The 27439-nt window shown below is 42.8% G+C and overlaps 1 protein-coding gene across 3 annotated transcripts in view; it reads left to right on the forward strand.

Annotated features, from left to right (window-relative positions):
• The first annotated feature begins 841 nt into the window (after positions 1-841).
• The window catches only part of gse1 (Gse1 coiled-coil protein), a 172949-nt gene continuing 146351 nt past the window's right edge, over positions 842-27439 (forward strand). The window contains exon 1 of one of the 3 annotated variants that reach the window (XM_035999429.1): positions 842-3742. In XM_035999429.1, coding sequence (XP_035855322.1) covers positions 1229-3742 — 2514 coding nt within the window. In that variant the 5' untranslated portion in view covers positions 842-1228. Of the gene's footprint in view, positions 3743-11612; positions 11634-27439 lie in introns of those variants that run through there. The other 2 variants (XM_035999428.1, XM_035999430.1) reach the window with 2 other exon arrangements.

Here is a 27439-nt window from a genome sequence, read left to right on the forward strand (position 1 = left end):
TTGTTTGAAGTAGGCTATTTCTTGCCCTCACAGCACAGTTTTTGGCAGGAAACTACCCAGAGGATGAACCTTCAGCCCCTGTCACCAATTAGCCTATACACATCAAAATGCAGTTGGCTGCACTGCACATGATATAGGTTTTCAATGAGGTGAATACTTATGCACTGGATTATTTTGTGTTTTGCATATTACTTAATGTTCATATTTATTTGATCATTAATTAACTGTGAATTCATGAATGAATCTATATAGGCTACTCTTTGGAGATGCATTGCCTGAGGCATGAATATTAACACATTAACAATATCATCTTGCCCAGACATCTTATGCAGTGTTGCTTACAGTTATGATTGTCTTAGTTGTCCAAACAAACAATCTTACGAAAGCAAACCACTTTATGGTCAGTGTGTACGTTTTGGTACTGAGTAGCCTAAGCATAATTCATAACTATTGTATAGTGAGAACAGATAAAACCCCAAAAAATACTAGAAATCTACTGGAAGAAAAAAAATCACAGTATGTGTTCCTCTGTCAGTTTTAAGAGAAAACTGATAATTCATTTGCAGAGTTAATACCTTCTCACTCACAGGCAATCGACCTAACAGCGTCTGATACAAAGCAGTTCCGACGTTTTGCTTTCAGATGATTACCTACATGCTGTGGGTCTGTTTATTAAATACACGCCCCTGTGCATGTTAAACTCTGGATATGCTGTGCATGGTTAGTACTTTGACGCATGGGCAGCTACTGCAGAAGTGTGTGCTCATAATCTCTGCAAAATTATTACTGGGGGCTGGCAGGGGGTGGAGGTTGTCTTTGGGGTGTCGGACCGGGTCCCATGAATCGGGGATGGCGCTGTGTACAGTGTAGTTAGCAGCCAAAGTTGGCAGCGCAGGCAGGAAAGTTCGCTGGAGAGGCGACCCGTGATCCCAGGTTCTTCTGTCATATTAGCGGACTTCCAGTGCAAACATGCGGACTACCGACTTCACTTAGCTAGGACTTCTGTGCCGTTTCGTGGATGTTTTGGAGTGAATGTCCTTGAAAGATAACGGTTTGCTGCACGCTGTCGTTTTCAATGGACTATCGTGCATCTTACCATCCAGTGAGTAACTTAGACTAACAGTGATTGTATAGTTTCCTGACCTGCAGATAAGTGTTGAACATGAGCATAACTTAGCATAACTGTTGACGTTATACCATGTAGCCTAGTCTTGGGTGTTTAAAAACAATGAACTCCTCCTGTGACAAGGAACTGACACCTTTATCTCGGAAACACCGACTCATGGCTGCAGCTATGCCCGGTGAGGACAGCCCATTGCCCGGCAACACTTCCAGGGCTGATCGGAATGGATTAGGGGGGCTGGTTTACTGTTTCATATGTGGAAGCGGAGTTACACCAGGAAAGGAATTGAGGTTACAAGTGACATACCAAAAAGAGAGGGTCTCGTTTTTCCCGTTTCTACAAAATCAGGAGCCAGCCCCGGGTGCGTGTGAGGTGAGCCCGGATGGACATACGCTGGTGTGCGCCGTGTGCCACTGCTTTCTGACTGAGCAGTGGAACTCCTTCGAGCGGAGCAGGACGCCCATTGAGAAGCGCATGTACTGGTTGAAACGACCCTATCAGTGCGACTCTCGGCGGGTCCCACAGGAGTGGAACATCTCATATGATCTGGAGAGGAGAATCAGTGTCAGCAGCCAGAACTACGACGGGGGCGCAGAGTCTGATTTCTCGTCTTTTTCTGAAAACGACAACATATCAGACCAGGAGATGGATTTCGTCGACAGAGCCGGTATGAGCAAAGACAAGTGCCTGAGAGCATCTGGCAAATCGCCAAGAGACAGTAGCAGGAAGAACAATGTCATCAGTGTTAAAAACAGCCCTGATTCACAGCGGGCAATGCGTTACCCGGTGGGTATTTATGGGGCGCAGGGATCGCCAAAAGCGGAGAGTGTTATGCCAGGGAGGCGCGGTGCTAAAATTATGAATAATGCCTGTCAATCATCAGAATCTCTGGCAAAGTCCCAGGAGAGATTCCCTCAGCGATGCTATGACAGCCCTTTCTCTGACACACCTGTGCAAGACAACGGGGTCATTATGCGCAACAGGCGATGGCTGGAGGAGGGGAATGTCAGACATGCGGAGCTGCGTCAGATTCAGCGTGTTGCCGACGGCAGCTGTACCTCGTCCAGACATCCATCGCTGATGTACCGAGGAAGGGGCGAGGATCACCCCAACACTGCTCTGTCATCTGTTGGCACCGCTGCTGTCACCTCTAAATGTAACATGGCTGTTACCAGGGAGAATAACTCTGACAACTCTGAGGAATATGAGATTAACATTACAAGTGATGATGACATAGACATGCATGAGAGTAAAACAGGCCAAAACACCCAGTTTAGAGCTGTCAGAGACTTTTCAGGAAGAAAGTCGCACCACACTGTGGACACCTGTTCAGAGGAGTGTGTTTGCTATATCTGTGGCACTGGGCTCAGACATGACGGCCGTTTTAAAGTCAGTGTTCAGAAACAGGAGAGGGCACAGGGCGAGCCATTCTTTCCCTTCCTGTGGCTTCACTCCCCTCCCCGGGATGCAATACCTATCAGTCCAGCGGGTACAACCCTTGTGTGTGGCAACTGCCACACCTCTCTCATGCAGCAGTGGCAGAGCTTTCAGATGGCAGATGTGCCTGTCCTCCAGCGCCTGTATGTAGTCCCCCGCAACCAGGCCACCAGTTCTCTCCATCCTTCCCAGCTAACTAACCCAGAGTCCATGGAGTGCATAACTGAACCCAGGGCTTCCCATGAGGCCTGTTTCCTCTGTGGTCAGGATTGTGAAGGAGATATGAGAGTAGCATATGCACAGGCTGGTGTTGGCAAGTCCCGTGGTGCAATGTATTTTCCTTTTATCCACATGTTGCCTTGCCCACCAAATGCCCAGGGGGTGAGAAATGGCCGTGTACACTGCTGCCCACAGTGCCACTTTATCCTGGAGGAGATCTGGGCTGCATATCGACTCAGCCTTAGTGAAGACCTCATCACCTCTGTCAGCTCCTTCCTGGTCAGGTACCACGCTGCCATGGCCATTGAGGGGTCTGGACAAGCCCATTCCCAGACTGGTGTGGCATCTCGCCCCGGCAGCTCGATGTCGGTGTGTTACCTGTGTGGAGCTGAGCTGTGTGCAGGTGGAGAGTACCAGCTGCATGTCAACCCGCCTGGGCGTTGTGGGGAGAGGGAGCCTTTTTTCCCTTTTCTCACAGTCCACCCTCCTGCTCTCCATGCCAAGCCAGTCGACGCCACAGGCCTGGTGTCAGCTTGTAATCTCTGCTACCATGACCTACACACCCAGTGGGCCCAACATGAGAGCAAGGGCGTGGGTCCCTCCACCCCGTCTACCTCTAGTTTATCCAGTGCCAACCCCCAGCCACCCAGCTCCCCTTGGGCCCGCCAGTACAGCTGTGAGGCTTTTGTGTGTTTCTTCTGCAGGAAGGAGCAGCGCAGGCAAGGTAGGCTGTGCGCTGTTATTGTGGCGAGGCTACCTGTCTTCCTGTATGCACCTCGCAGCACACGCACTCTCCTGGTGGATGATGGGAGGAGGTTGGTGATTGGCTCATGTGTGGAATGTAAGGCCATGGTGCAGGTGGGACAGAGCATGCAGCAGGACAGGGATAGACATGACAGACATGGAGCCTCAGACGGGGAGAGAAGAGAACCAGAATCAGCCTTGCCACAGTCTAGACATAAGGTAAGCAAACTGCCTGATAAGACACACAGTCAAATATCTTTTTTCCCAGTGTCTTTAAATGTATCTAAATGCATGTCTCCCATAAACTTTTAATCTCCCCCCCTCCCCTCCCCCTACTTTCCCACGGTGCAGTGCAGACTGTGTTTGCCCTGATATGACCTCTGAGTCACATGGCAAGGGATGATTTTGACATTTTGCATAGTGGGATTGGTGTGATAAAGAGAGTAATCATCGTGATGCAGATGGTGCTTTTTTGTGCTTTTGACCATTTTACAGTGTTTCGGTTGAATGCATTAATAGGGAGTAGTGTGTGTGTGTGTGTGTGTGTGTGTGTGTGTGTGTGTGTGCGCACGCGTGCATGCGTGCATGCATGCATGCATGCGTGCGTGTGTGGAGACTGAAAAGATTACTTGGGGTGGCCGACACCGTTTGGATGAACAATGACACATTTTCATCAAAACTTACTTCTATAAAGGAAAACTCTGGGGATCTAATGGCCAAGGCAAGCCTTGTGTTTGCAGTGTCCATGTGTGAGTGTGTTTATTTGACCAAGCATGACTCAATACATCTCACCTGGTGCTAAGTTTGTTTTGGTTTGAGCATGTTGAGGATCTTAAAGAGTATTTTCAAGGAAGTTAGTTTAAAGAAATTCTTAAGGTATCATATTTCTTTTGATTACAATAATCATAACACAAATCCAAAAAGAAATGCCTACCCTTTCAATTAGACCTCTTTTACTTGATGTTAGTGTTGACGAACTGACCGAAGAGCCGGTTAATTTACCCGACTCGTGTCACTGAACCGGGAGAATCGAGTGCCATACGTCAATGAACCGACTCACTCCTGTTTTTTTCTTTTACCCATTCATATTTATGACAAAGTACTGCATGTTAACATTGTAATAAGGGATTCTGATGGAGGGAAGATGCTTGCATAGGTGGTCCAGATGGGCCGGCTCAGGGAACAGTACATCTACACACCTCTGAAGAGAGATCATTGTGTAATTGTTTGCTTTCTTTTTCTGTCTCCAAAGTTTGAATTCTTTCCATTCCTCTTACAACAACACACATAAAACTGTTGCTGTTAAGAAGTTAATAGCAGAATCCTGCTTTTCTAATAGCAGAGAATAGAAGTTGGGAGGCTGTGGGGTTATATGGGGGACCAGTGCAGGGCAAATGAGGATGGTGATATTGTTGATGAAGAGCTGAGGAGCATTTAGACAGCCAGTTGGCTCTATGAACAGCTCTCTCATGCAAACAGACACTGACTGTCCAGCAATGCAGGACACGTGAAGAACATCTGTGGATGGCATTCACACTCAGCAAGCTCAGTTTGTTGCACACTCACACCAGCTGTCCGGAGTTATCCACCTAATTTTCTTTCTGTCCTTTAAAGAAGTGTTTGACTGGTTACTCTTATGCACTCCAAACTTAAGTTTTTATTATTTGTCTGAGCACTTCCATGTGAGCTAGACCCCGATGAGCTCATAGTAGTCATATGTGAGGGGACACTCGTGATATAGAGTATAATTATGGGACCAGCTTTTCTGCCCGCCAAGGTTGGGCCATCGTAAGGAGTGTGGGATGAGAGGGGTGTCGGGTGCAGGCTGGGTTTCGTGTGATCATTTTGGCCTGGTAGGGCTGCAGGTGGTACAGCCAGTTTTGGCCTGAGTAAGCCAGTGACCTCATGGCTGAAAAGGTGCCAGTGTGTGTTTCTGTGGATAAGGGGAGGTGCAAAAGAGCTGCGGGGGAACAGGTGCTTTGTCCTCTAGTGTCATGCTATATGCTTGAGAGGGTCTGTCATCGCTGGGGTTTGGGCTGTCAGGAGGGAGTGCCCATATGGTTCTCCTTAGCACCGTGTGTGCCTGGTGGAGGGGATTGTTGGACAACGATAAACACACACTCACCTACAGTATTCCATTTTATTCTATTGTAGTTTTTGTATTGCACAGCAGTTTTCCTCAATGCCCCAAAGCACAAAACTGCAGATCAGGGACAGTTCCAGCAATGAATTCATGCTTAATGTTCAAAATTTCAGAGACATAACCAAGACCACAAATTAGACAAATTAAGTCAAAGGCTAGAATGAGATCTCATTATTTTGTCATTATACTGCTCGCTATGGTGTAAACATTATTGTGCATGTATGAATGCTTATCCTGTGAAGTGTGAAAGGGTGGATGGTGCTGTACTGTTTTCCCAGCTTGGTAAGAATTAGCGCATGAAATGAAATCTGCCACAGGACATTCTAGTAGCTGTTAACTGTAACACACACACACACACACACACACACACACACACACACACACACACATACACACACACATCAGAAACACAAGTGATGGGTGGTTATCATGTTCTCTGTTCTGCTGCCGTGTGTTTAATTAGTATGTTGGACATGACCTTTGACAGGTGTGTAAGTATAGACCGCCAGCCAGCGTCTGGGGAGGGGCTGCTGGTCAGCAGCTCCTTCACTTGCACTCTCTGTAAAACAGATGTCCAGGTGTTTTTTTTTTTTTTGTCATGTTTTTTTTTTGTCATGTTATTTTTTTTTGTTATTCCACAAAAAAGTCATACATTTCACAAACACAAAAACAAACAACTGAACAAATACATGACAGACCTAACATCAAAAGATAAAATAAAAATAGAAAAAGAATGAGAAAGAATCCAAGTGTTTTGTGGCCGTTAAAACTGTTGCATGCATGTAGTTGTGTTATTTTGAAGATGGTTTTAATCATATTTATGCTTATGCTTATACTGTCTGTTTATATAAGGGTGTTTATTGTGTAAATATGTTTGTATTATTATTATAACTAATTCTATTTTTTCTATTTCTAATAATACTTTCTGTATATTTTTTCTCCTATGTCTAATGTGTATTTGTGTTATTCTGATGTGTGTAAAAAAAATAATCTATTGAGCTGCTGTAGCACAGGAATTTCCCCAGTGTGGGATTAATAAAGTCTAGTTTATCTTATCTTAAAGGACAATTACGGCGCAAAATGAACCTAGGGGTTAATAACACATGTGTACCGAGTCAACCTTTCTCTGGGATATGTTTTCATGGTAATCAAATGTGTATTAGGGATGGGCGTATCGATCCTGTGGCATCGATAGATCGATATACTCACGCTACTCATTTGGCATTGATTTCCTTAAACAAATATCGATATAAACTAAAACATAATAATTGGGGGTGTATGCATCACTTTCAGCTGTTTTAGATTACTTACTTAAATTACTATGTGCCGGGACACCCCTGTACCTGGCAGCGTATTGAGCTGGCCCATGTCACGTGACAGGAGACGAGCGAATGAGCGTCAACGTGTGACACAGCCGACAGCGACACAGCCAAGGGCCTGAAAATGTGTATGTTTTTGTTCATATTTAATTTATTTCATTCATATTTATGTTATTTATTTTAATTTTAATTTTATTATGTATTGACCATAATACATTTTGTATAAATGGTCTGTATTTGTCTTGTGATTTGTCTTAAATGTAATAATATTTTTACTGACAAAAATTGGCAATAAGAAATTAATGGTATCGGTATCGGTATCGATATTGATAAAAATGCAAGAAAAAGTATCGGTGTCGTATCGAATCCTAAAAGTGTGGTATCGCCCATCCCTAATGTGTATGTAGGTAGGTTCATTTTGCGCCAGAATAGCCCTTAATGAGATGGCAGCAGGATCGCAAACTTAGAAGGCAGACTGCCATAATGCACTTGCTATTCTGAAGTGCCTTTGAGCAACACAGTTAAGGCCATATTTATTTATAATATATATAATATATTTATATATATATATATATATATATATATTTATATATATTTTTTTTGGGGGGGGGGCTTTTTCGCCTTTAATTGATAGGACAGCTAGGTGAGAAAGGGGAGAAAGAGGGGGAAGACATGCAGGAAATCGTCACAAGTCAGATTCAAACCCTGGACCTCTGCGTCAGTATATGTGCGCCTGCTCTACCCACTGAGCCAACCCGGCCACGTTTGTGCCTAATTTCTGACACATTATGCACATACAATCAAACGTAGTTTGACTCTCACTCAAGGTGCACCATGTCTCTAAACAGTCAAGTGTGCTTCTAAAGTAACGTCTTTTCTCTCTTCGTTTTACTATCCATCAGCTGTAGCTCAGCAGTGAAACACTGTGTGGGGAAACACAGGGAGTTTTGTAAAAAACTCAGACTGCTGAAGCCTCATATTAGGCTGAACGTTTGAATGCCATTTTACACAAAGAAGGCTGTATGGACAGGAGAAATACATATGGGCATGTATGTCTTAAGTTTGATTAATGTGAACCTATCTTCTAAAGGGGGAGACTAATAACAAATAATGAGAGGCAATATAACAAGTGTGTTCATATTGAATTCTTATAGACTGATGTTTATAACATAGACTGATTTTGAAGGGTCACATTACTGTCTGGATACTCTGCATCATAAGGTAAAATGCAAATGTGTGCAGGTAGAGTAAGGGATCGTTGTGTGGAATCACTTTTTAAAAACTGACAAATGTATACAGAAAAATGGGAAAAGCAAGAACAAAAACATTGTGAAGAAGAAATGATAGAATGCTCCAATGCTTAGGCCCTAATTAAATTGATTAGATACTGGCACTGCATAACTTTGTTGTTGTAAGGATTGGGATTGATTGCATGCCTTTGATATAGATGTGTATAACTGAAGTGTATAGCTAAATCCACACTCACCTTATAGTCAACAGTGTGTATTCCGCTTGTACAAGGACATAAGGGACTAAAACAGCAAATAAATAAATCATTAGTCAAGCCTTGCAAAGATAAATAACTACATAATTGTACGTAGATAACAGAACACACAAAGCCTCTCTTGCTCATACACACTCATATGTATACATGTGTGTATACAAGTGTGTGTCTGTATCCACGCATGAATGTTTATTTTTGTATGGTGGTCTGCTGAGTGACTGTTTTTCGAGTGGATGATTATTGTTGACCTGTTAGAAGAGCGGAGACAGGTTTCTGTGACCGAGTTCAATCATTCAGTCGCTGTGTGTGTAAGAGAGGTGTGTATGTGTGTGTTAGCATTGCATGTGTGGCTCATGTTTTCTGTGTTGATGCTGCTTCTTGGTGTGTGTGTGTGTGTGTGTGTGTGTGTGTGTGTGTGTGTGTGTGTGTGTGTGTGCAAATTGTGTGTTCATGTGTGTTTGGTGTAGAAGATTGACTGTTCTCACTGCACAGCCCATATCCTGTAAAGGAGGTATTTGCTGTCACAGGAAAAACGTGCTGGCATCTTGACAGTGTCGCCAGGGAAGATTTATAATGCAGTGAAAGAAGGAGTGAGGGCAAAATTACACATCAAAACTGGCTGTGAATTTTAAAAGTAAGAGAAAAATTATCCTGAGTGAATTATTGGAAGAAGAAGAAGAAGAAGAGAAAAGAAGAGTGGGAGGCTGAGAGAAGGTGAGGAGGTTAATGGAATTTAAATTACAGCCAGAGGAAAAAGGAGTCCCATTCTCATCTATTCATCATAGAAGGAAATATTACAGCATGCTGGCCACAGAGTCTGTTCTACACAGGAACAGGATTGTTTTAAAACTCTGTTAATTTGAGGCATGTGAGGTGGTGTGGTCTAAACATAAAGTGTGAGCTGTTGTTATGTGTGTCGGTGTGTATGAGTGTGTGTTTAGACAAAACCATTTGTATTGCACATATCCTGTAAAGTTCATGCAGCTGTGCCTCTCCGCTCTCTTCCAGCAGTGCAGTCTAAAAGACAGCCTTGCATTTTACAGGGAATCCTCTGGTATTTGAGGGGCTTAATTTCAAAGCTGCTGGAGGTGGGTTTTGATTAAGCGCTCAAGGCTTTAATCACGCTCTTCCCGCCAGCATCCCTCAGCGCTGCATTCTTGCCCATATCTGAATGAAGAGATCAAATCCTCTATGGAGCAGTTGAGATGGAGGTGTTCCAGTGTTTCATTCTTTGTCTCCCTTTTTATGTCTCAACCCTGCAAAGACTTAACCATAAACAAGCTTCCCACAGTACTAGTTTGAGGGATGCCTCAACACCCCAGACCTGTCCTATAGCTCTATGATGTACCTGGCCAACCGGATGGTGTGTGTCCTGTGACAGTGCAGGTCCTGGCCCTCATACTCTCTGTAATGGCAAAGGTGCTGTTGGAGCTCCATGTCACAGCCCTCAATATTGGAAAAGAAAAGGCTTTGATCTTTGATACAGTTATCCTCTTTCACTGCTGGCATACAGTACATACAGTACATGTAACCATGCATGCCCACTATCCATATGTGTCGTGGTTGTATTAAAATAACTCAATATAGAGTTTCAAGATGGCGTCCATTCATTCCAATGAAGGTTGCTCACACAGAGCATATGCCAAAAAGTGATCTCTCTCTGCTTCTGTATTGTGTTGCCTACTTTCAGTTTCAGTTTCCCTGAACCTGCCAGACCTACAGACTTTACATTGAAGTAATGTCAAGGATATAAAAACAGCTTGACTTGGCCCTGAAATAGTTTTACAAACATTGAACTGTTATGGTTTGAGAACTCAAGAAAAGAAAGAAAAAATAATAATACTTGACCATGACTTTACAGACTTTTAGCTATAATGGTTGTCTGTAGGGAGAATGTTTTTTTGTTACAGTATCATGGTTGGTCACTGGGACAAATTGGCAGCATAGCTAACTTGGCGCCCCATCCAGCTCATGGGTATATTATAATAACTGGACCTTACTTAAATTTGAATGAAAAGTAAAAAAAAACAAAACGTTTTCTCGCTTCCTGGTTCTGACTTTGTATTAGTGTTTCTGCCACACTGTCCAGCGCAGCCCATAGACTTACATTGGGATGATGTCACACATATAAAAATATCTTTTCTAGGCTCTGGAGAACTTTTCCAAATATAAAAATGAATGATAAAAACAGTAATAACTTATCTTGTTTGCAGTAGGAGGTGTCCTGTCAACAGTTTTACAAACATCTCTTTATAATAGTTGTCTATAGGTAAAGCTTTGATGATTTCCCGTTGCAGTACCACGTTTGGCCACTGGGACAGACAGCAGCAAGGCTGAGTTGCAGGGCCATATTCTGCATTTATTTATCTCTGTTGATACATCGATGACGTGGACGTGGCTAAAAGTGTAATTTATGAGTGTACTTGTGATTGTATGGTTGAAACAATTTTATATGAAATGATTTCATGTTTCAAGAAACAGCAGGAAATACTAAATCTGATTAAATCTGCATCTACAAGAAATTTAAGTTTATCAAACCCCTGCCCTTCCCCCTTGGTTTGGTCCATTTCTTGTACCATCTGGTTCTTTGCTGCTACTAAAGAAACCACAACTAGCGACATAAATAAAGGGAGAAAAGACTCAATTGCTGTTAAGGTGGTGAGTAATCCAACCTCCTCACCAATTTATATACTTTTTTTGTTTAAATTTGTGAAAGTAGAGTTTGCTAGTATGTAAACGCCAGCACATTTACTTGGCTAGCTTAGCTAGTTAGCTAGCTTTCAACATGGCTTCCTACCATAGACTGTAAAGATTAACAGTCTGCTTTAGCCCTCCATGCTATTAGCCTAACATAGCTATAGCAGAGAAACACCTTCAGTTTGTGGACATTTCGAATTACAATATTTAGTTTTAGGCAACTACATTTTAAATGCATATTATTTCCTTCATGGTTGTTATAAAAGTTATTACACAGGCAGCTAAACATTCAACAGTTGTTAGCTAGCTATTAATCAGGTTTTTGACACTCAAAGAAGTTTTTCACATGGCTGGAATCTGCATTTTTATGTAGTTTAATTTCAATGCAGGAAATGCAGACAGGCAGAGAGCATTGGTCTGCCAGAGACTGAAAACACTGTCATGCAGGTAAGAATATGTTATGTAAGTTACAATGCGAATGGAAAACTCCAGGAGATGAACTTTAAAGATTAGAGCTCTCAATGCAGCTAATTTGTCATCCTGAAAATATGTGGTTTGGTGCTGTGCTAACCCAAAAGGCGTAGGTTTCCTTTTGTTGACTGTGTTTGCAGTCCAGGTCGATCAACATTTACCTGATAGGATCATAACAGGCAATTACATGTTAAAATTCCCTGGCAGACAATTGTTGAGAGGAAGTAAGAGAGTACCAAAGAGGGAAGGAGAGAATGATTGAATCAAGCAGTGTCCGAAGTTTCCTCACATCCTTTGTTGATACCAGAGACTGTAAGGGTTGGTACATTAAATTAAGGTGTGCTCAAAACTGTGAGATAATAAGAGCGAGGCACAGCTGCTTTTAGGTTGTTTTTTGTTTCAGGGGGTTGAGAAGGAAGTTGATATTTTGGGGCTTGTCTGGGTGCAGACTTCCAAGCTTGTTTGTAGCTGACAGATGAAGGCCTACTGACCTTTTAACCCTTCAGAGCCAAGCAGAGAGGGGATATCGTTATTCACTCAGCACTCAGGGACATGGTCAGCAAAGGTCATGTGTCATATTGGATGGAAGGGACCTGTATTCTTACACACCTGTTTAGATTTTTGACTTCAAAAAGTCACTTCAGTATTATGTGGCAGTATAGTCTGACCTTGTGATCTATGCAGTCTAAAAACTCATAAGGGATAGGAATAATGAGTGACATAATGAAATGCAACCCAGAAAGTGCGGTTTGAGTGACAAATCTGTAAATGTGAAGGCTTCTCATATGACAAAATGCTGCTGTGGTTTCAAATACTCTGACACAGGATTTTACAACTCCATTTTTTTTGTGTGCAGGGCTAGTCAGTCTGAACGTGACCTTGATTGCAATTTATCTGTGCCATTTTGTCTAGGAGAGAGCTCTCTTAAGAACAAGATCATTTTGGTGTGCATTGGTTGTTTGCCACAGTTTATCTTTGGGTCACTTATAACCTTTGTTGGCAATGGATGACAACTGGTTCTCAAACACTGTCAATTTGGTCCCTAGAGGTTTAAACCCCTACACACCCATGCACCATAGGTGTTTTCACTTAGTTTTGTTGATTGGACCTCCTCTAAGAATTTAAACTGTGTAGGCATGTACAGACTGTCCCTAACTCTCCTGTCAGTTTTGTTGTACCTGTTGGGCCTGGACAACTTACACCTTTATGACCCCTATTAGTATAGGACGTTTGGTGACCTCAGCAACCTCCCACCATACCTCTTCCCAGCTCTAACCTAAGAAGAATAGAATAGAATTAGGGCTGCAACTAACGATTATTTTCATAGTCGATTATTCTGTCGATTATTTTCTCGATTAATTGATTAGTTGTTTGATCTATAAAAATGTAAAAACATGGTGAAAAATGTGGATCAGTGTTTCCCAAAGCCTAAGATGACGTCCTCAAATGTCTTGTTTTGTCCAAAACTCAAAGATATTCAGTTTACTGTCACAAAGGAGAAAATAAACTAGAATATATTCACATTTAACAAGCTAGAATCAGAGAAATCTTATTTTTTTTAATAAAAAAATGACTCAAACGATTAATCGATTATCAAAATAGTTGGCGATTAATTTAATAGTTGACAACTAATCGATTAATCGATTCATCGTTGCACCTCTAAATAGAATAGTCTTTATTGTCATTATACATGTACAACAAAATTGAATGCAGTCCTCTCAGTGCAAAACATCAGTAAAGTGCAAAGCAGGAAACTAAATATCTATTTGTATAAAAAGTCTCTAAAGTCAATATAAAAATATATAAAGAGGTGGGTTATTTGTTTAAAAAGGAAAGTTGTTTGTTAAAAAACAAAACACAGGCATACCACACAAACAAGACATTCGCTGCATGATTCATCCTTAAACTCAAAACTCAAATGGCATTAAAGGGATATTTCACCACTGGAAAGATCAATAGGTATTTAAATTGGGTCATTTATGTAGTAGAAATGTGAAATAATTTTAGAAAGTTGGTGCCTACTAGACCGAGAAAAGCCAGAAAATGTATTTTTAGCTCATGTGGATGAAAGACAACAACTCCCAGAATGCACTTGCTTCGTTTCCCAACGAGGCCACTCCCAAGCCACGCCTACCGGTTACAGAATGCAGTCAAGTCAAGTGGGTTTTATTGTCATTTCAACCATATACACTGTATAGTGAAACGAAACAACGTTTCACCGTGGCTCAAGTGGTGTTACACATTTAAAATATATAAAAACAACATTTTTTTAAAACGACATTATATAATAATGACATGATATAAAATCGACATACGAGACAGGCTACATTTAGTGCACACACATTATAGACTATACATAAAGTGCAATTACTACTTAAAGTAGAGCATTTAAGACAGACAAGGGACAGGACAGACAACAAAAGACAGGGCATAAGTAGACTTGTAACAGAGCACTGATTGTTATAAGTTAGGTTCACTGTGAGGTGAAGGTAGAATATGAGAACTTTCTTGATATTTGCGTGGTTGAAATCACCAGCAACAATAAATAGTCCATCCGGATGTGCGCTTTGGAGCTCACTGATAGCTCCGTAAAGTTCAGCTAACGCATTGGTAGCATTAGCGCTTGGTGGGATGTAAACACAGAGTATAAACACAGCCGTGAATTTGCGTGGAATGTAGAATGGTCGGCATTTAACAGTCACAAACTCCACCAGCGGTGAGCAGTAGTTGGATACAAGCACCCCATTTCTGCACCAGTCCGTGTCCGTGTTAACATATATGCACAGCCCACCTCCACGAGTCTTACCCGACAGAGCAGCATCTCTATCTGCTCGGAAGGCTAGCAGGCCTGGTAGCTGGATAGCGGAGTCCGGTACACTGTTGTTCAGCCATGTTTCCACAAAAACAAAAGCACAGCAGTCTCTGAACTCGCGTTGGGAGTTTCGTTGAAGTTGGTTGTAGTCCAGTCTGTTGTCTAATGAGCGGACATTTGCAAGCAGGATGGATGGGATAGGTGGCCGGCTAGCGTTAGCTTTCCACCTAGCACGAACTCCTGCCCTCATTCCGCATTTCCTCTTTCTCGCACACCGCTTTCGATGTCTCCTTCCCCGGCTAGCAGCATCAAGCAACACCGCTGGCTGGGGTGCTGGTCTGTCTCTAGCAGGCGAAGCTCGCGTAGTGTGTCGAGTATTCCGTCTGTAATAAAGTTTCCTGCATATTCTCCGATCTGTACCAATGTGTCCCGGTGGTGAACGTGCGGTATTTTGAATGCACATAATTGCAAGGTTGCTGCTGAAAAGAGAGAGCCTGTTAGCTTAGCTTCAAGATGGCTGACACTCAACTCACATCGGGTAGTGACAGTCCCACCCCCTATGGGCGGGTTGAAAACATGCAGAACTAGCTACTGGCTGTAGTCTATAGCTTCTGGCCAAAAAAGCCTCCGATGACGCAAAATGACGATTTTTGCGTCATCAAAAATCGTCAGCTTTTTTGAGGCAGCGAGAGCTATAAAGATCATCCAAGGAGGGGAGAGGGCAGTCAATGATCTTCTGGGCGGTGGTGACGACCCTCTGGAGTGCGTTCCTCTCTGCTGCCATGCAGCTGGCAAACCAAACGAAGAGATCTAATCAGCCAAAATAACTGAAAACACCTGTGAGGGTGTGCATGGTCTTCTTAGCTAAAGCAGCAGCCTGAGCCTTTATGTCACTTTCTTGCATTTTCCCCGCTGTGACATCTGTCTAATTTTGACATCATATTATGAGGTGAAAAAAATCTATAATGTCATCTGTAAAACTATGCTAAGGGGTCATTTTGGCTGGCTGGAATTCTCTTAATTTGATTATTGTAGCTAACCAAAGTGTAATGCACTTTCACCAGCCTTATGGGAGGAAAAGGGAAGAAGAACACACACAGTAGTTGTCTTCTACCAATCAGTTGATGTCATTACAGATTAGTGGATGGCAGGAGTAGTCAGTAGTCAGTCAGTGAAACAAATATCTCTGATTATCTATCGTTAATTGCGCCTGGCAATCTCGCCTTCATTAAAACAAATGTCCACATGAGTGCACAGGGTGAAAGGGGAACAGAGAGGGCAGTATCCCTCTATCCCGAAACCATGGACCCTGCTGTGAACTGTTTTCATAGTGTTTTTATGGGTCCCATTTGGCACCAAAATGTGTGTATGCAATGGTCCAGGTTGGGGACACAGTCAAGTAAACTACGTGTGAACTATTAAGCTGGGCTCTTTGAGAACCAAGCGAGTCGGAGTACAATGTTTGTGTGATGTTTTTGTCTATTGTCTTTTCTATAATACAGTTTTCATTGGTCTGCTTCTCTCCCTTCTTTCTCTCCCTTCTTCCTTCTAGTTCTTGTAAGGACTGGGTTGTGTGCCACACTGGTATAGTGTTGACTAAATCACTCCTTCTCCTCTTCTACCCATTTCCTCTCCGATTCCCCCTTTGTCCCTGCACTTTACATTTTGGGACATCCTAAGACAATTACAGTATGGAACCCAGTGTTTCCCACAGATTAGAAAGCAATTTGTGGCGGGGGTGGGGTGTAGTCTATGTGTGGGAAACACTGGAACCAGACCTATACTTTTTATAGTAAATAACTACCTGCACCGTGAAGGGTTCTGTGGACTGTACTACATGGGCGTAGCAATTTAACCCACAGATTTCTTTTTTTTAAGATTATTTTTTCGGGCATTTTAGGCCTTTATTTCCATAGGACAGATGAAGACATGAAAGGGGAGAGAGAGGGGGAATGACATGCAGAAAAGGCCGCAGGTCGGAGTCGAACCTGCAGCCGCTGCGTCGAGGAGTAAACCTCTATATATGTGTGCCTGCTCTACCAAATGAGCTAACCCGGCCACAACCCACAGGTTTCTAAAGAGATGTTTTGAAGCTTGAACTTGGGTTTTCTGCCCGCCACCATGTTTGTCAGTTATTATAGTCAGAAAATCTGAATGTCGAGCAACCAAACACACAATTAAGTATTAAATATGTTTTACATAAAACATTTATTTAAAAATTGCTTCGAAGATGTACATCAGAAGTATTGACATTAGCAGTAGGTACTGATACTCTGAGACTCTGCTTCATGTCGACATTAGAGGAAATTTATGTTACGGTTCTCGTGCATTGGTTTTAGGATCCAGCAAATTTACTTTGTGTTGAGGAGAGGACTGTCCTAGCTCCCTACATCATTAAAAGACCCTTCTGTCTATCTTACTCTGCTGAAAATGTTACCCTTGTTTTCTTTAAGTATATTTGTGTAGCTGTGCTGGATGAAACCTTTTTTAAAAAAATCTTTTCTTTTCTTTAGTCTCAAAGAATGTCACTGTACTTTTTAATAACTTTTAAGTGCTTACACCCTGAGGTTTGTCATAGACATTTTCTGTACTGTACATCCTCTTTGTAGTAAATTGTTCTGTGTTGCCACACTGAAGCCTGGCATAGTGTTTCAAGAAGCCAATACGGAAGAGTGGTGATGCTGTGAAGGCCGCCGTGCTGTACTGCCCTGGAGTCTGGGTTTTACAATAGTAAACCTTGTTTGACTGTGGTAATTATAGAGGACAGAGTGTAATGTAACTATAGCTTAGCTCTCTCTGCCAGCTGCCCTCTGGCCATACACAAACTCATCCACAGTCACATATAAGTGCATACATTCGCAGACTTGTACTTGCATACACACATACAGTATGTCGTTGTTGATCATAATTTACATACTGTTCAGAACAGCTGCAAGCGTGTGTGTTTGGGCATGTGTGTCTGCCAGGTGGTTGGGAGCACTGGCAGGTGTTTGCTCTCTTGCTGGCAAGTGCAGCTGGATTGTGCCACAGCTGTGTGTGTGTGTGTGTGTGTGTGTGTGTGTGTGTGTGTGTGTGTGTGTGTGTGTGTGTGTGTGTGTGTGTGCGCGTGCGTGCGTGCGTGCGTGCGTGCGTGCGTGCGTGCGTGCGCGCGTGTGTGTGTGGTTCTGCACCTGGACACAGCTGGAGTGTGTGGTAGCACAGTAGCTAATAGCGGACTTATTTCCTTGCCAGACATTTAACATGTAACTTATGCTGTTAGCTGACTGGATATTATTCATTGCTATTAAATGCTTCTCATTAGTCTTGCTCTTTTAGACCTCCCAAGTGGTGCTGAAGGTCTGTGTGAATGTGATTCTTCGTTCTTAGGGTCTTCCTCCTCATATCCCACTTTCACTTTGCTCTTGCATTCTCTTCCTGCCTTCCTGTTCTCCCTCTTTTGTCAATATGACACTAAAGCCGTTGTCCGTGACAGATATGTTCTCGCTTACTGGAAAGAAATACTCTGTTTGAGTATGATGTCTGTTTGATTTAGACGAAGGTGGTACTGGCTAGAGCTTGCAGCAGACAGAACATGACGCGGATTACACTGCGTCACGGAGCCGTTCATTATATGGTCATTAACAACAGTTCCTTAAATTTGTCTAACGAGTTCGGTGTCAGCCCTTTACCAAAAGAAGTTCCCGAATCTCGTTGTCTCTTCAGTTAGACATTTGCGTTCCTTTCTTCATGTAAATCACCCTCCTTCTTCACCCTAGGATGTCTGTTTTCTTCCCGGTTTACGCGAGCTTCATTAAATGTCATCAACACGCTCTCTCGCTTGCTGTGAATTTCCACACATTTAATGCAATCGGAGATTACAAGGATTTTGTACTAGGGAGCTGGCAAGGTAAACATTGTTTGATGTCACATTTACATACATACATCTCTGACAGGCAATGTCTATAATGTTAGGTTTGCAGTGCATGTGCAAAACCAGCTTAATGGGGTAAAAAGAAGGAAGACTAACTCTCACCCTGTTGTAAGGACAACTGGAGATGGAGCTAAAATAGTCCCCCTGTAGTGGACTAAATATATTCCACAACTCTCTTGCCCTACACTCAGCACACAGACAACCACTGGCTCCGACCAACCAGCAGCTAGACAGCTTCACCCTCTTTCTGTCAGCCAACCAGAGGAGAGATAATGATTAACATTACTGTTGATCTTCTGGGAGCTTATTTTGGCTGAAGAAGACATTCCCTTCCTTGGATTACTCCCTCCTCCCGTCAGCACCCCCAAGTCCTGGCCCTGAACACCCCCACCCCCACACATGCCCCAGCCACCTGGTCTCTCACATACTCAGCTTATCCTGCCAGCTCCAGGACAGCTGGGAAGAAGGAGACAGAGAGGGACTTTTGGACTGAGCATCCCATGAGGCTACTGTAGAGATACCTCTGGAAGAATTCAGTTCACAGACAGTAGCCCTGACACATTTATTATTATGAGGTCTCTACAAAAGTGCTAAATGTGCTAAAAGTAGATCTTCAGATCAGAGTGACCACATAATGGTGGCACTTATAAAGTACACTAATTGCTGTCATATACTTTGTACTGGAATCTTTAGCTGTTGCTTGTTTGAAAAGCTGTCCGCAGTTGTCTCTGTGTAAATTGCATACACAAGGTTAACATTTGATAAAGACTTAGTTTGTGTGGTGATTCAGTTAGTAATCTGGAGGATCATGCAAACAAAGAAAGATTAGTCAGAGGGTTAGCCAGATGGTGTAGACTTCAGATGCTCTCATCAGCCAACCCACGAGTGGACATAAACATAAACATGAACACAAATGCATGAACACACACAACCACACAGACATAGTCAGGAGTTACAGGGACTTTGTAAATAGTTTCCATGGGTGAGAGTCTCCCACACTGACATGACCATCCTATGAGTCAGACACAAACCGATACAGTTTCTCCATCTGTGTGACAGATAGCTACCACAGATACTTCCCGAAGGCCTGTCAATATTTATTTGCTTCTTTTTGCTGCTGTCCCTTTCAAGTATGCCATTTGCACTGTTGAAATGTTACTAATATAGATTTCATATGGCTGTTTACCACTGCTGATCATGTCTGTGACATTTGACCTGCCAACTTGGCCAGTGGCATTTCCCACATGGTCAGGAGTTGTGTACAATGTGGACCAATGGGCTTGTCACGGTTAATGTGCAGAGCCCAGCCTCAAGGCCACAGTGAAGTAGCCAGAGTGGTAAGCCACCAGAGTAGAGTTAACGTGTTGTAAATGATTTCCAAGCTCCTTGCAGCTGCACAGTTACTTACTGTACATGACGATAACAAGGTGTTGTATCAAGATTTATTGGCAGCATCAGTTTTAGTTTAGATCCTTTACCATTAAAGTTACAGAGTGAAGAATAAGATGTTAAAATCTGGTGTTTCCTTCTCAAAGAGAGACCCTGTTATAAAATGCTTAAGTTGCTATGTAACCCCACAGAGACAGAGGAGTTCTAGATGTTTTTATGTTCTTCTCTTCTACGGGGGGCTATAAAAATAGCACTTGGCTCAAGTTAGGTGTCAGAGGTCTTCTCCTCTCTCCCATTTTTTTTTTCTCTTTCTTCTTCTTACCGACTCTGTCTTCTGTCCATCTCTCTCCTTCTCTCCCCTGTCCCCCATCACCTCACTCACCCCTCCCCCCTTCCTTCTTTCCCCCTTTCTCCCCTCTTTTTCTTTCTCATTTCCCCCCTCCTCTTCATCTTTCCCTGTGGTATTAGCAGGGCCACATGTTGCTGCGGCCTCTCCTGGTGGTGTGAGCCCCATGGCAGGCCCTGGCTCCAGGCTGACGCGTAGCTGTGTGTGTGTGTGTGTGTGTGTGTGTGTGTGTGTGTGTGTGTGTGTGTGTGTGTGTGTGTGTGTGTGTGTGTGTGTGTGTGTTGTGTGTTGTGTGTTGTGTGTGAGGCCACTAACACAGTAACCTGATAGTGGTGCGGCTGAGTAGTACAGAGCGGAGCAGTGCTGTGATTTATCCCGCGGGCCCAGCAGATGGCTGCAACAGGAGTTTGTTTAAGTTTGCTTCAGAGCCGGGCAAGCAGCCAGGAGCATAGAGAGGGCCTGCCAGAAAAATGTTCACTGACTCTGGATGCCTAACCACACTACTCCCCCTCTCCTCTCCCTTCTGCCTCCCCCTAACCCCTCACAGCCCCTCAGTCCAACACACACACACACACACACACACACACACACACACACACACACACACACACACACACACAGACACACACACACACATGCTCTTGCAGACTTACTGTCGCTACTCTCCTTTTACCCCTCTCTAATTTCTTTCTTTCCTCCCATCTGCTTCACACACATGCTTACATACATATGCACACTCACACGTGCTCATACACACACACACACACACACACACACACACACACACACACACACACACACACACACACACACACACACACACACATTAGTTTGTGCATGCTTCTCTGTCCCTGGTGGAGACATGATCTCACACCTCAGGAGGGGGAATTAAAGACTAAGGAGGTGTCCATTCTGGTGGGGGTCTTCTGAACAAAACCATATGACCAACACTTTTCCTCTCACACTGGAAAAGAGAACTATCTATTTTGCAAAACCACAAGCAGAAGACCACATGTACAACCATGCACAACTTTGCACTGTGCACACAAAGCACATTTGGTTTCTGGTTTTGATGCACCACCTTTTCCTCCCCCGCTCTGATGCAAGGTCTCGCTCTCTGTTTGCCAAAGTGATGACAAGTCCTGTCACATCGCCTCAGGTCACCCAGGTGATAACTCTTGACCTCCCTCTTCACACATCAGCCCCGCTCTTTCTACCTTATCTCTCTCTGGTCCATTCCTGGTCTTTTCCTCTCCCACATATATTCCTCTTCTAGACACAGAGTTCAGCAACAAAAATGTAAGGTCACTCACTATGCTTAAATCAGATGAAGCACGCACACATCAAAGCAAGACACAGTAAAGTCAATGGGCACTTTTTAAGACTGACTCAGTGTGCAAATTTGGAAAAGGTTCTTTGTCAATATATTGTCTGGTGCCAAAGTTTGAGTAGCTGCTTGAACTTGGGATTTTTCTGTACTCTGTTTATTTTGTTTACTTTTAGATGTTATACTTTACCAACCACAAAATGTAATGCAAGTCAATTCCCTCTCTGTATAGTTTATAGTTGTCTCTGTAATATTTTCATCAAATATCAAAAATATCAAATTTTTTTTTTTTATTGAAATATCTAAAATTAGTCCTGCCACTTGTCTGCCTTCTATCAATGTAGCGTCTTACTGTATATATTGTTGTATGATTTCATTACATTTAGATATTTGCATTTCCATTAATAAAATCACTATAATCCAAGCATTTTAATGCAGGGGCTTCATGTTTATGTGTGCACATACAAACATACTGTATGTACAGTGACTCTGATGAGTCTCAGGGTAAAATCTATGAAAGGTAATCATTAAAGATTAGCTGTGAGGCCACATAACCATTGGAATATCTGAGTCAGTTACCAGATCTCTATATTTTATTAATTTAGGATACTTAGGTTACCACTGGCTGTGACAAACATTGGCCAGGGATGAAAGTGTTTGTGTGAAAGTGTGTGTATATAGATTTGTGTGTGTATAGTGAACAGTTCTGTGTGTTTATCTTTTTATGACTGCATGCATGTGTCACAGCATGACTAATTTGTCTTCTTTCACAACATTATTCTGAACAATAGCATACACATCCACACACGCATGTTCCTTATTGTTTTCTTTTCTCCTCTAATTGATTAAAAACATACTTACTGTGGACCCGTTTACAGTATTGAGATCATTTCCTCCCTCCAGTTCATCCATTTTTACATCCACCTCTTTCTCTCACTTTCATGTTTATTTGATCACTTGCTGCTGTAGTTTCTTTGTTTCATTCTCACCGTCTCCTAACCTCTGTCCAGTGTCATCAGTGGCTTTTCTACTTCGGAGACAGTGATTCGACTGGGCTCAGTAATACTGATATTATCATATGAGAGAGCATGAATAAGGTCACTGACATAGACTGAAGCCGTGCAGCCACTAAACCCACATAAACCATGGAGTGAGAGGACATCCTTGTGTTTGTGTGAGTGTGTATGTACTGACTGAGTAATGTGTGTTTGTATGTATGTATGACTAATTGTGGAGGCTGTCAGGGCCATTGTGCTTTGGCTCAGATCCTTATTTCCTCTATAGCAACATAAGTCATTCCTACTGCCAAGTTGTGCCTTCAGGTCAGAGACATACAGCTGAATGTTATCTGTGTTGTGTAAGCCTGTAAGAGTGTGTTGAGGACAAGAGTGGTATGTTTGGCTTCCTGGATGTATCAGCTGCTTACATAACATATAACAGCTTTCTTGAATTTAGGGTTTCATACTTTTACCGATCTGTTGGTGGATAGATGTGTAGTAGTATAAGTATGAAGCAATTTAATTGATCATGATAATACGTTGGTCCTTGTAGTCTTCTTAGTGTCGCCTTTAATGTTTGTCTCCTGGATGAAAAATGAAATGATGCTTTGAACATTGGTAGCTGACCTGTGACATCACCAACCAATGTTTATTTTAAGCAACAAAATAATACCCATCTCATGCCAACTACACTGTGCCTCTGTCTATTAAATTGACAAATAAAACAATAGTTTTAGCTTTTTGCGGGACATAATAACTATAGTATGCCATATTTGTGCTGGTTACTATAGTATCTAATTGAACGTGCTATCACAATTAACACTTATTATTCCTGCAATGTTTAGGGAGACCTTTCTGTGTGACCTCCCCTCTCTGCTACTGCACGCATGTCTTTTTGAAAACAACTTCAAATGCAGACAAGCTACACATCAAACGGAAAGGACGAAAAGAGGAGATGGGTAAAGAAGAGAGAATTCTTTATTAGGCTTCATATCCGCCTGCAGCTCTGCTCCTTGATACCCTCGGAGGAGATCGGAAGTGAGTGGGTCACAGGTCAGGTAGCTTAGCAGCCCACAAATGAATATTTATCTGTCAAGGTTACACTCAGTTGACACAAATGCACTTGTACCAGACTTATTACCTTACCTACGTGTGCTTATGTCCACTCATTACCTTCATAGTTGGCAGAATTTCAAAGTTCAAAGTTTTTTTTTTTTTTTCCAGTGGAAATTAAAGGCTTTTTGAAAAAGGCTTTTTGAATTCTCATAGAACAGGTTGAAAAATAAATACTTCATTGTCCAGTTGTTTGAATTTACACCAAGGTGTCTTTAACAGTTGTTGAAACCAATACATACAGCTTTTTAACTGTAATTGTAATACCAGTCTGATATTGTATCCTTTTTATAAGCCCATTACTTTGTGCTGTTGTTAAATTTCATGACTAGATCTGTGAGATTCATTAGTAGTCCTCCTAGCAGTCTTTTACCATACATGTTTTTGTAACTAAAATAACCTTGTGTCATCTTTGATCTCTCATCCAATGTGGCTCAAATCCAGTCCTCTGCAGCTCTATGAATACAGTGATGATGGGCAAAATCACGTGGATCTGTGTGGATTGTGGATCCTTTAGGGAATGACATTCATAAGATCTTATTACCCATGTCCTCACTGCCCTGTGTATACAGTATGATAACACTGTGTGTTTGGTCCAGGACAGATGGGGGGGTTTTGCATGCCGATTGTTGTCCACTTGTTGGTTTGCCTGAGGAAAGCGCTAGGCACAGCAATTTCTACAAACCAGAGCCTCAGACAGACTGACGTTGGCCGAGGATTGATCAGATGCTGTTTGACTTCCACTCAATAAGGAACATGTGTCCTCAGTGCTGGACTGATTGCAGGCTCTGGACGGGCTCCCACACTGCACAGCTCCACAGGTGTCAGAGTTGTTCAGGGTTGTGTGTATAAGCCTGTGATTGTGTTAAAAAAGCCAGTGTTAGCTTTTATGTTCGTGTGCACACATGTGAGAGTGTTTTGAGCACCGAAGCATCTTGAGTGAGTGTCTGTGTAGATCAAAGCCTTTTATCTCTGTTGTTTTGCAGTACTTGGCTGAGTCAGTGTGTGTGTGGAGTCGTGGAGCTGCTTTTATGGAGTGTTGCTGAGTCGGCCAGTGGCCAGAGCCTACATGCATGGCTGTGGTCCTGTTGGATCTCTGTGATAGGCTGTTAAAGCTGACTGACAGCCCTGCTTTACAAGCTGCTATGCATCAACCCATAGACCTGCTGCAACCGTGGGAACACAGACACGTTTGTGTTTGAGAATGTGTGTGCATGTATGCGTGTGTGTGGCAGAGTCAGTGAGTAGTGGGGGTCAGTGTGGAGCAGACACAGGGCCTGCTGCTGAGTGATAAGGCCTGCTGACCTTGTAACCTCGAGCTTGCTGTGATGAGGTCATCTCAAATTACACCTAGCCAAATGTTCCCTGTCTGCTAGCATTCAAACAGGAAGGTCTACCTCTGGAGCAGAAACCTTTTTCTATCCCGGTGATGGATGATGGTCCAACCTTATGTCCAACAAATGGACAAACACACTCTCGTGAGCACACAGTGTACTGCTGGGAATCTGAGGCTAAATCATGATATCATACTATCACAATGTTTTTACAACATGGTATTACCATACAGATTCTGTTTAACTTTAGGAGGAAAATATACCCCAAATTGGCAAAATATTTTTTGCAAAATCATGAATCTATCAAATACTGTATTTATTTTCTGCATTATGAGGAGCTTTCTGTTTCATAGAGGTTTATAGAAAGCAAAGATGATACAGTGTACACCAGCAAGTAGAGGAAAAGGCTACATGCCTTATGTTGCAGTAAAAGCAAGAGACACCTCTGCCTAAATATCACAACAGACCATACTGGTGCCTGTATACCAAGTATATATAGTATATAAATTCTTTATTGCTTGACTTGTACCATAATATATTGCAATCTTGATTATTTCTCACCAGTGATCTAGTACAATGTTCAGAAATGGGGAATTCACTTGTTTTGTAATTTGTTACCATGCTATGTTCCAACTAAACCGGAATTACAGTACATTTATTTACATTTATGTAAATTCAAAAGCTGACAGATGTTTGTGGTGGGTGTAGCTCAGATGGAAAAGCAGGTTAGCCCATAGTTGTAGATTGGCTTGATCCATTTCTCCATGTGTCAGAATGTCCTTGGGCAAGACGCTGAATGTCTAAATTGCTTCCCAGATATAAGTTTCTTTGGCTAAAAGTGTCAGCCCAAGTCATGTAAAGTTAAAAAATGTGGAATCTATCCTTTTTTACATTTCCCTCCATTACCCATTACAGTAAGCTCCTGACTGATCATGTATGTAAACCTGGTGTGTGAATAGGAGGTATGCAGTAGGTAAGGGCGGGGGTCATGTGTATGGAGTAGCGGAGTGTGTGTGTGTGTGTGTGTGTGTGTGTGTGTGTGTGTGTGTGTGTGTGTGTGTGTGTGTGTGTGTGTGTGTGTGAGTGTGAGTGAGTGAGTGAGTGTGTGTGTGTGTGTGTGTGTGTGTGTGTGTGTGTGTGTGTCTTGAGGTAAATATTTGAGGATTGCAGGAACCATTAGGAGAGGGTCTGTCTTAGATGGGCTAATGAGGCCAAGGATGACGTCAGCTTTACCTCAGAGGATCACAGAGAGGGAGCCAGGAGGGATAGTTTGTGTGTGGGTGTGTGGCACAGTGCAGTTAGTGTGCACACAATGGCAAATATTTTCCTACATTCAGAATAGAGTTAAGTGAATTACTGATCTTGGATGTGAGTTGTTTGTGTGTGTGTTTATTTAAAGTTAAATTTCCCAGCACTTTGCTTGTGCCATCCCCTTAATCACATTTCCTCCACTGCTTCCAGTGGCACCTGGGTTGTGCTTAATAACATGCATCCACATGTTTCAAATACTGATAGATTCACTGATAGTATTAAAAAAAAGTTATGTTAACTATTATTTTGTTACTTTTGGTCTCTTGCTCTCAACAAGTTTAAATGCCAGACAATGTTTGGACTAGCTTGACAATGACTTTCTTTTAAGCAACTGGCTGGGTAAACAGAACCTCGCTCAGTCTGGCTATCTCTATCTTTGTCTTTCTTAGTTTCTCCCTCCCTCCTTCATTCTCAACTCTAAATCTTCCTCCTCCTCCTCATTCTTTACCTCCTCTGTCTCCCTTTCAGTGCAGATCAAGCCAATCTTTTCTGGCGCCAATGACCCTTCTTTTCTTTTCCACTTATGGAGGAGTCAGATTTATTGGTCCAATGTTTATTTTCATAACCAATTTGTTTTAGTTTTTCATTACTTGTGTATTAACATTAGCAGAGTGGCTTTTCTGCATGTTCAGTGGTAAAAGGAAGTCAGTGGCATGAACTGCATAGCAGGCGAACTGGGTGCAAAGCGTGCGTTTACATTTGTGTGTGTGTGCACTTGGATATGTGTGGGTGTGTGCATGTTAGTGCACGATCCAGGCACAGATGTTCTCAAAGGATCCAGTTTTTAGCCAGTAGTTCTCCCTCTCCCCTTGCAGAAAAAGGGAAGTGTCTAATAAAAGGCGGGTGTACGAGACTGAGTGAGTCATACACACACGCACAGAAAGAGTCTGCCTCCCTCGACCTCTCTGAGCTTGTGAGAGCAAGTGAGTGAGAGAGCGAGGCAGGAAGCAGGGAGGGAGGCTATGCCAAGCTGGAGCTGAATTCCTGCCAAGAGTCTACTTGTTTGCTCGTCTGGCTGGAGCCAGAGGCTGACCTTATTAGCTAGGAGGGCAGCCGTCTTATTAAAACACATCTGGCGCTCAGGGAGCCCAAATAGTCCTCATATTGTCTTCCTGCTTGCTCCTGACCTTGCGTTACCTAGCAGGAATGCTGACAAGGGCTTCACGCATCTGTTGAGAGTTTCACCAGGGTCTTTCTCCCCCTCCTCCCCTCCTTTCCACCCTCGCTGTCTTTGCTGGCGCC

The sequence above is a fragment of the Sander lucioperca genome, chromosome 3 (genome assembly GCF_008315115.2).
Source record: "Sander lucioperca isolate FBNREF2018 chromosome 3, SLUC_FBN_1.2, whole genome shotgun sequence".
NCBI lineage: Eukaryota > Metazoa > Chordata > Actinopteri > Perciformes > Percidae > Sander > Sander lucioperca.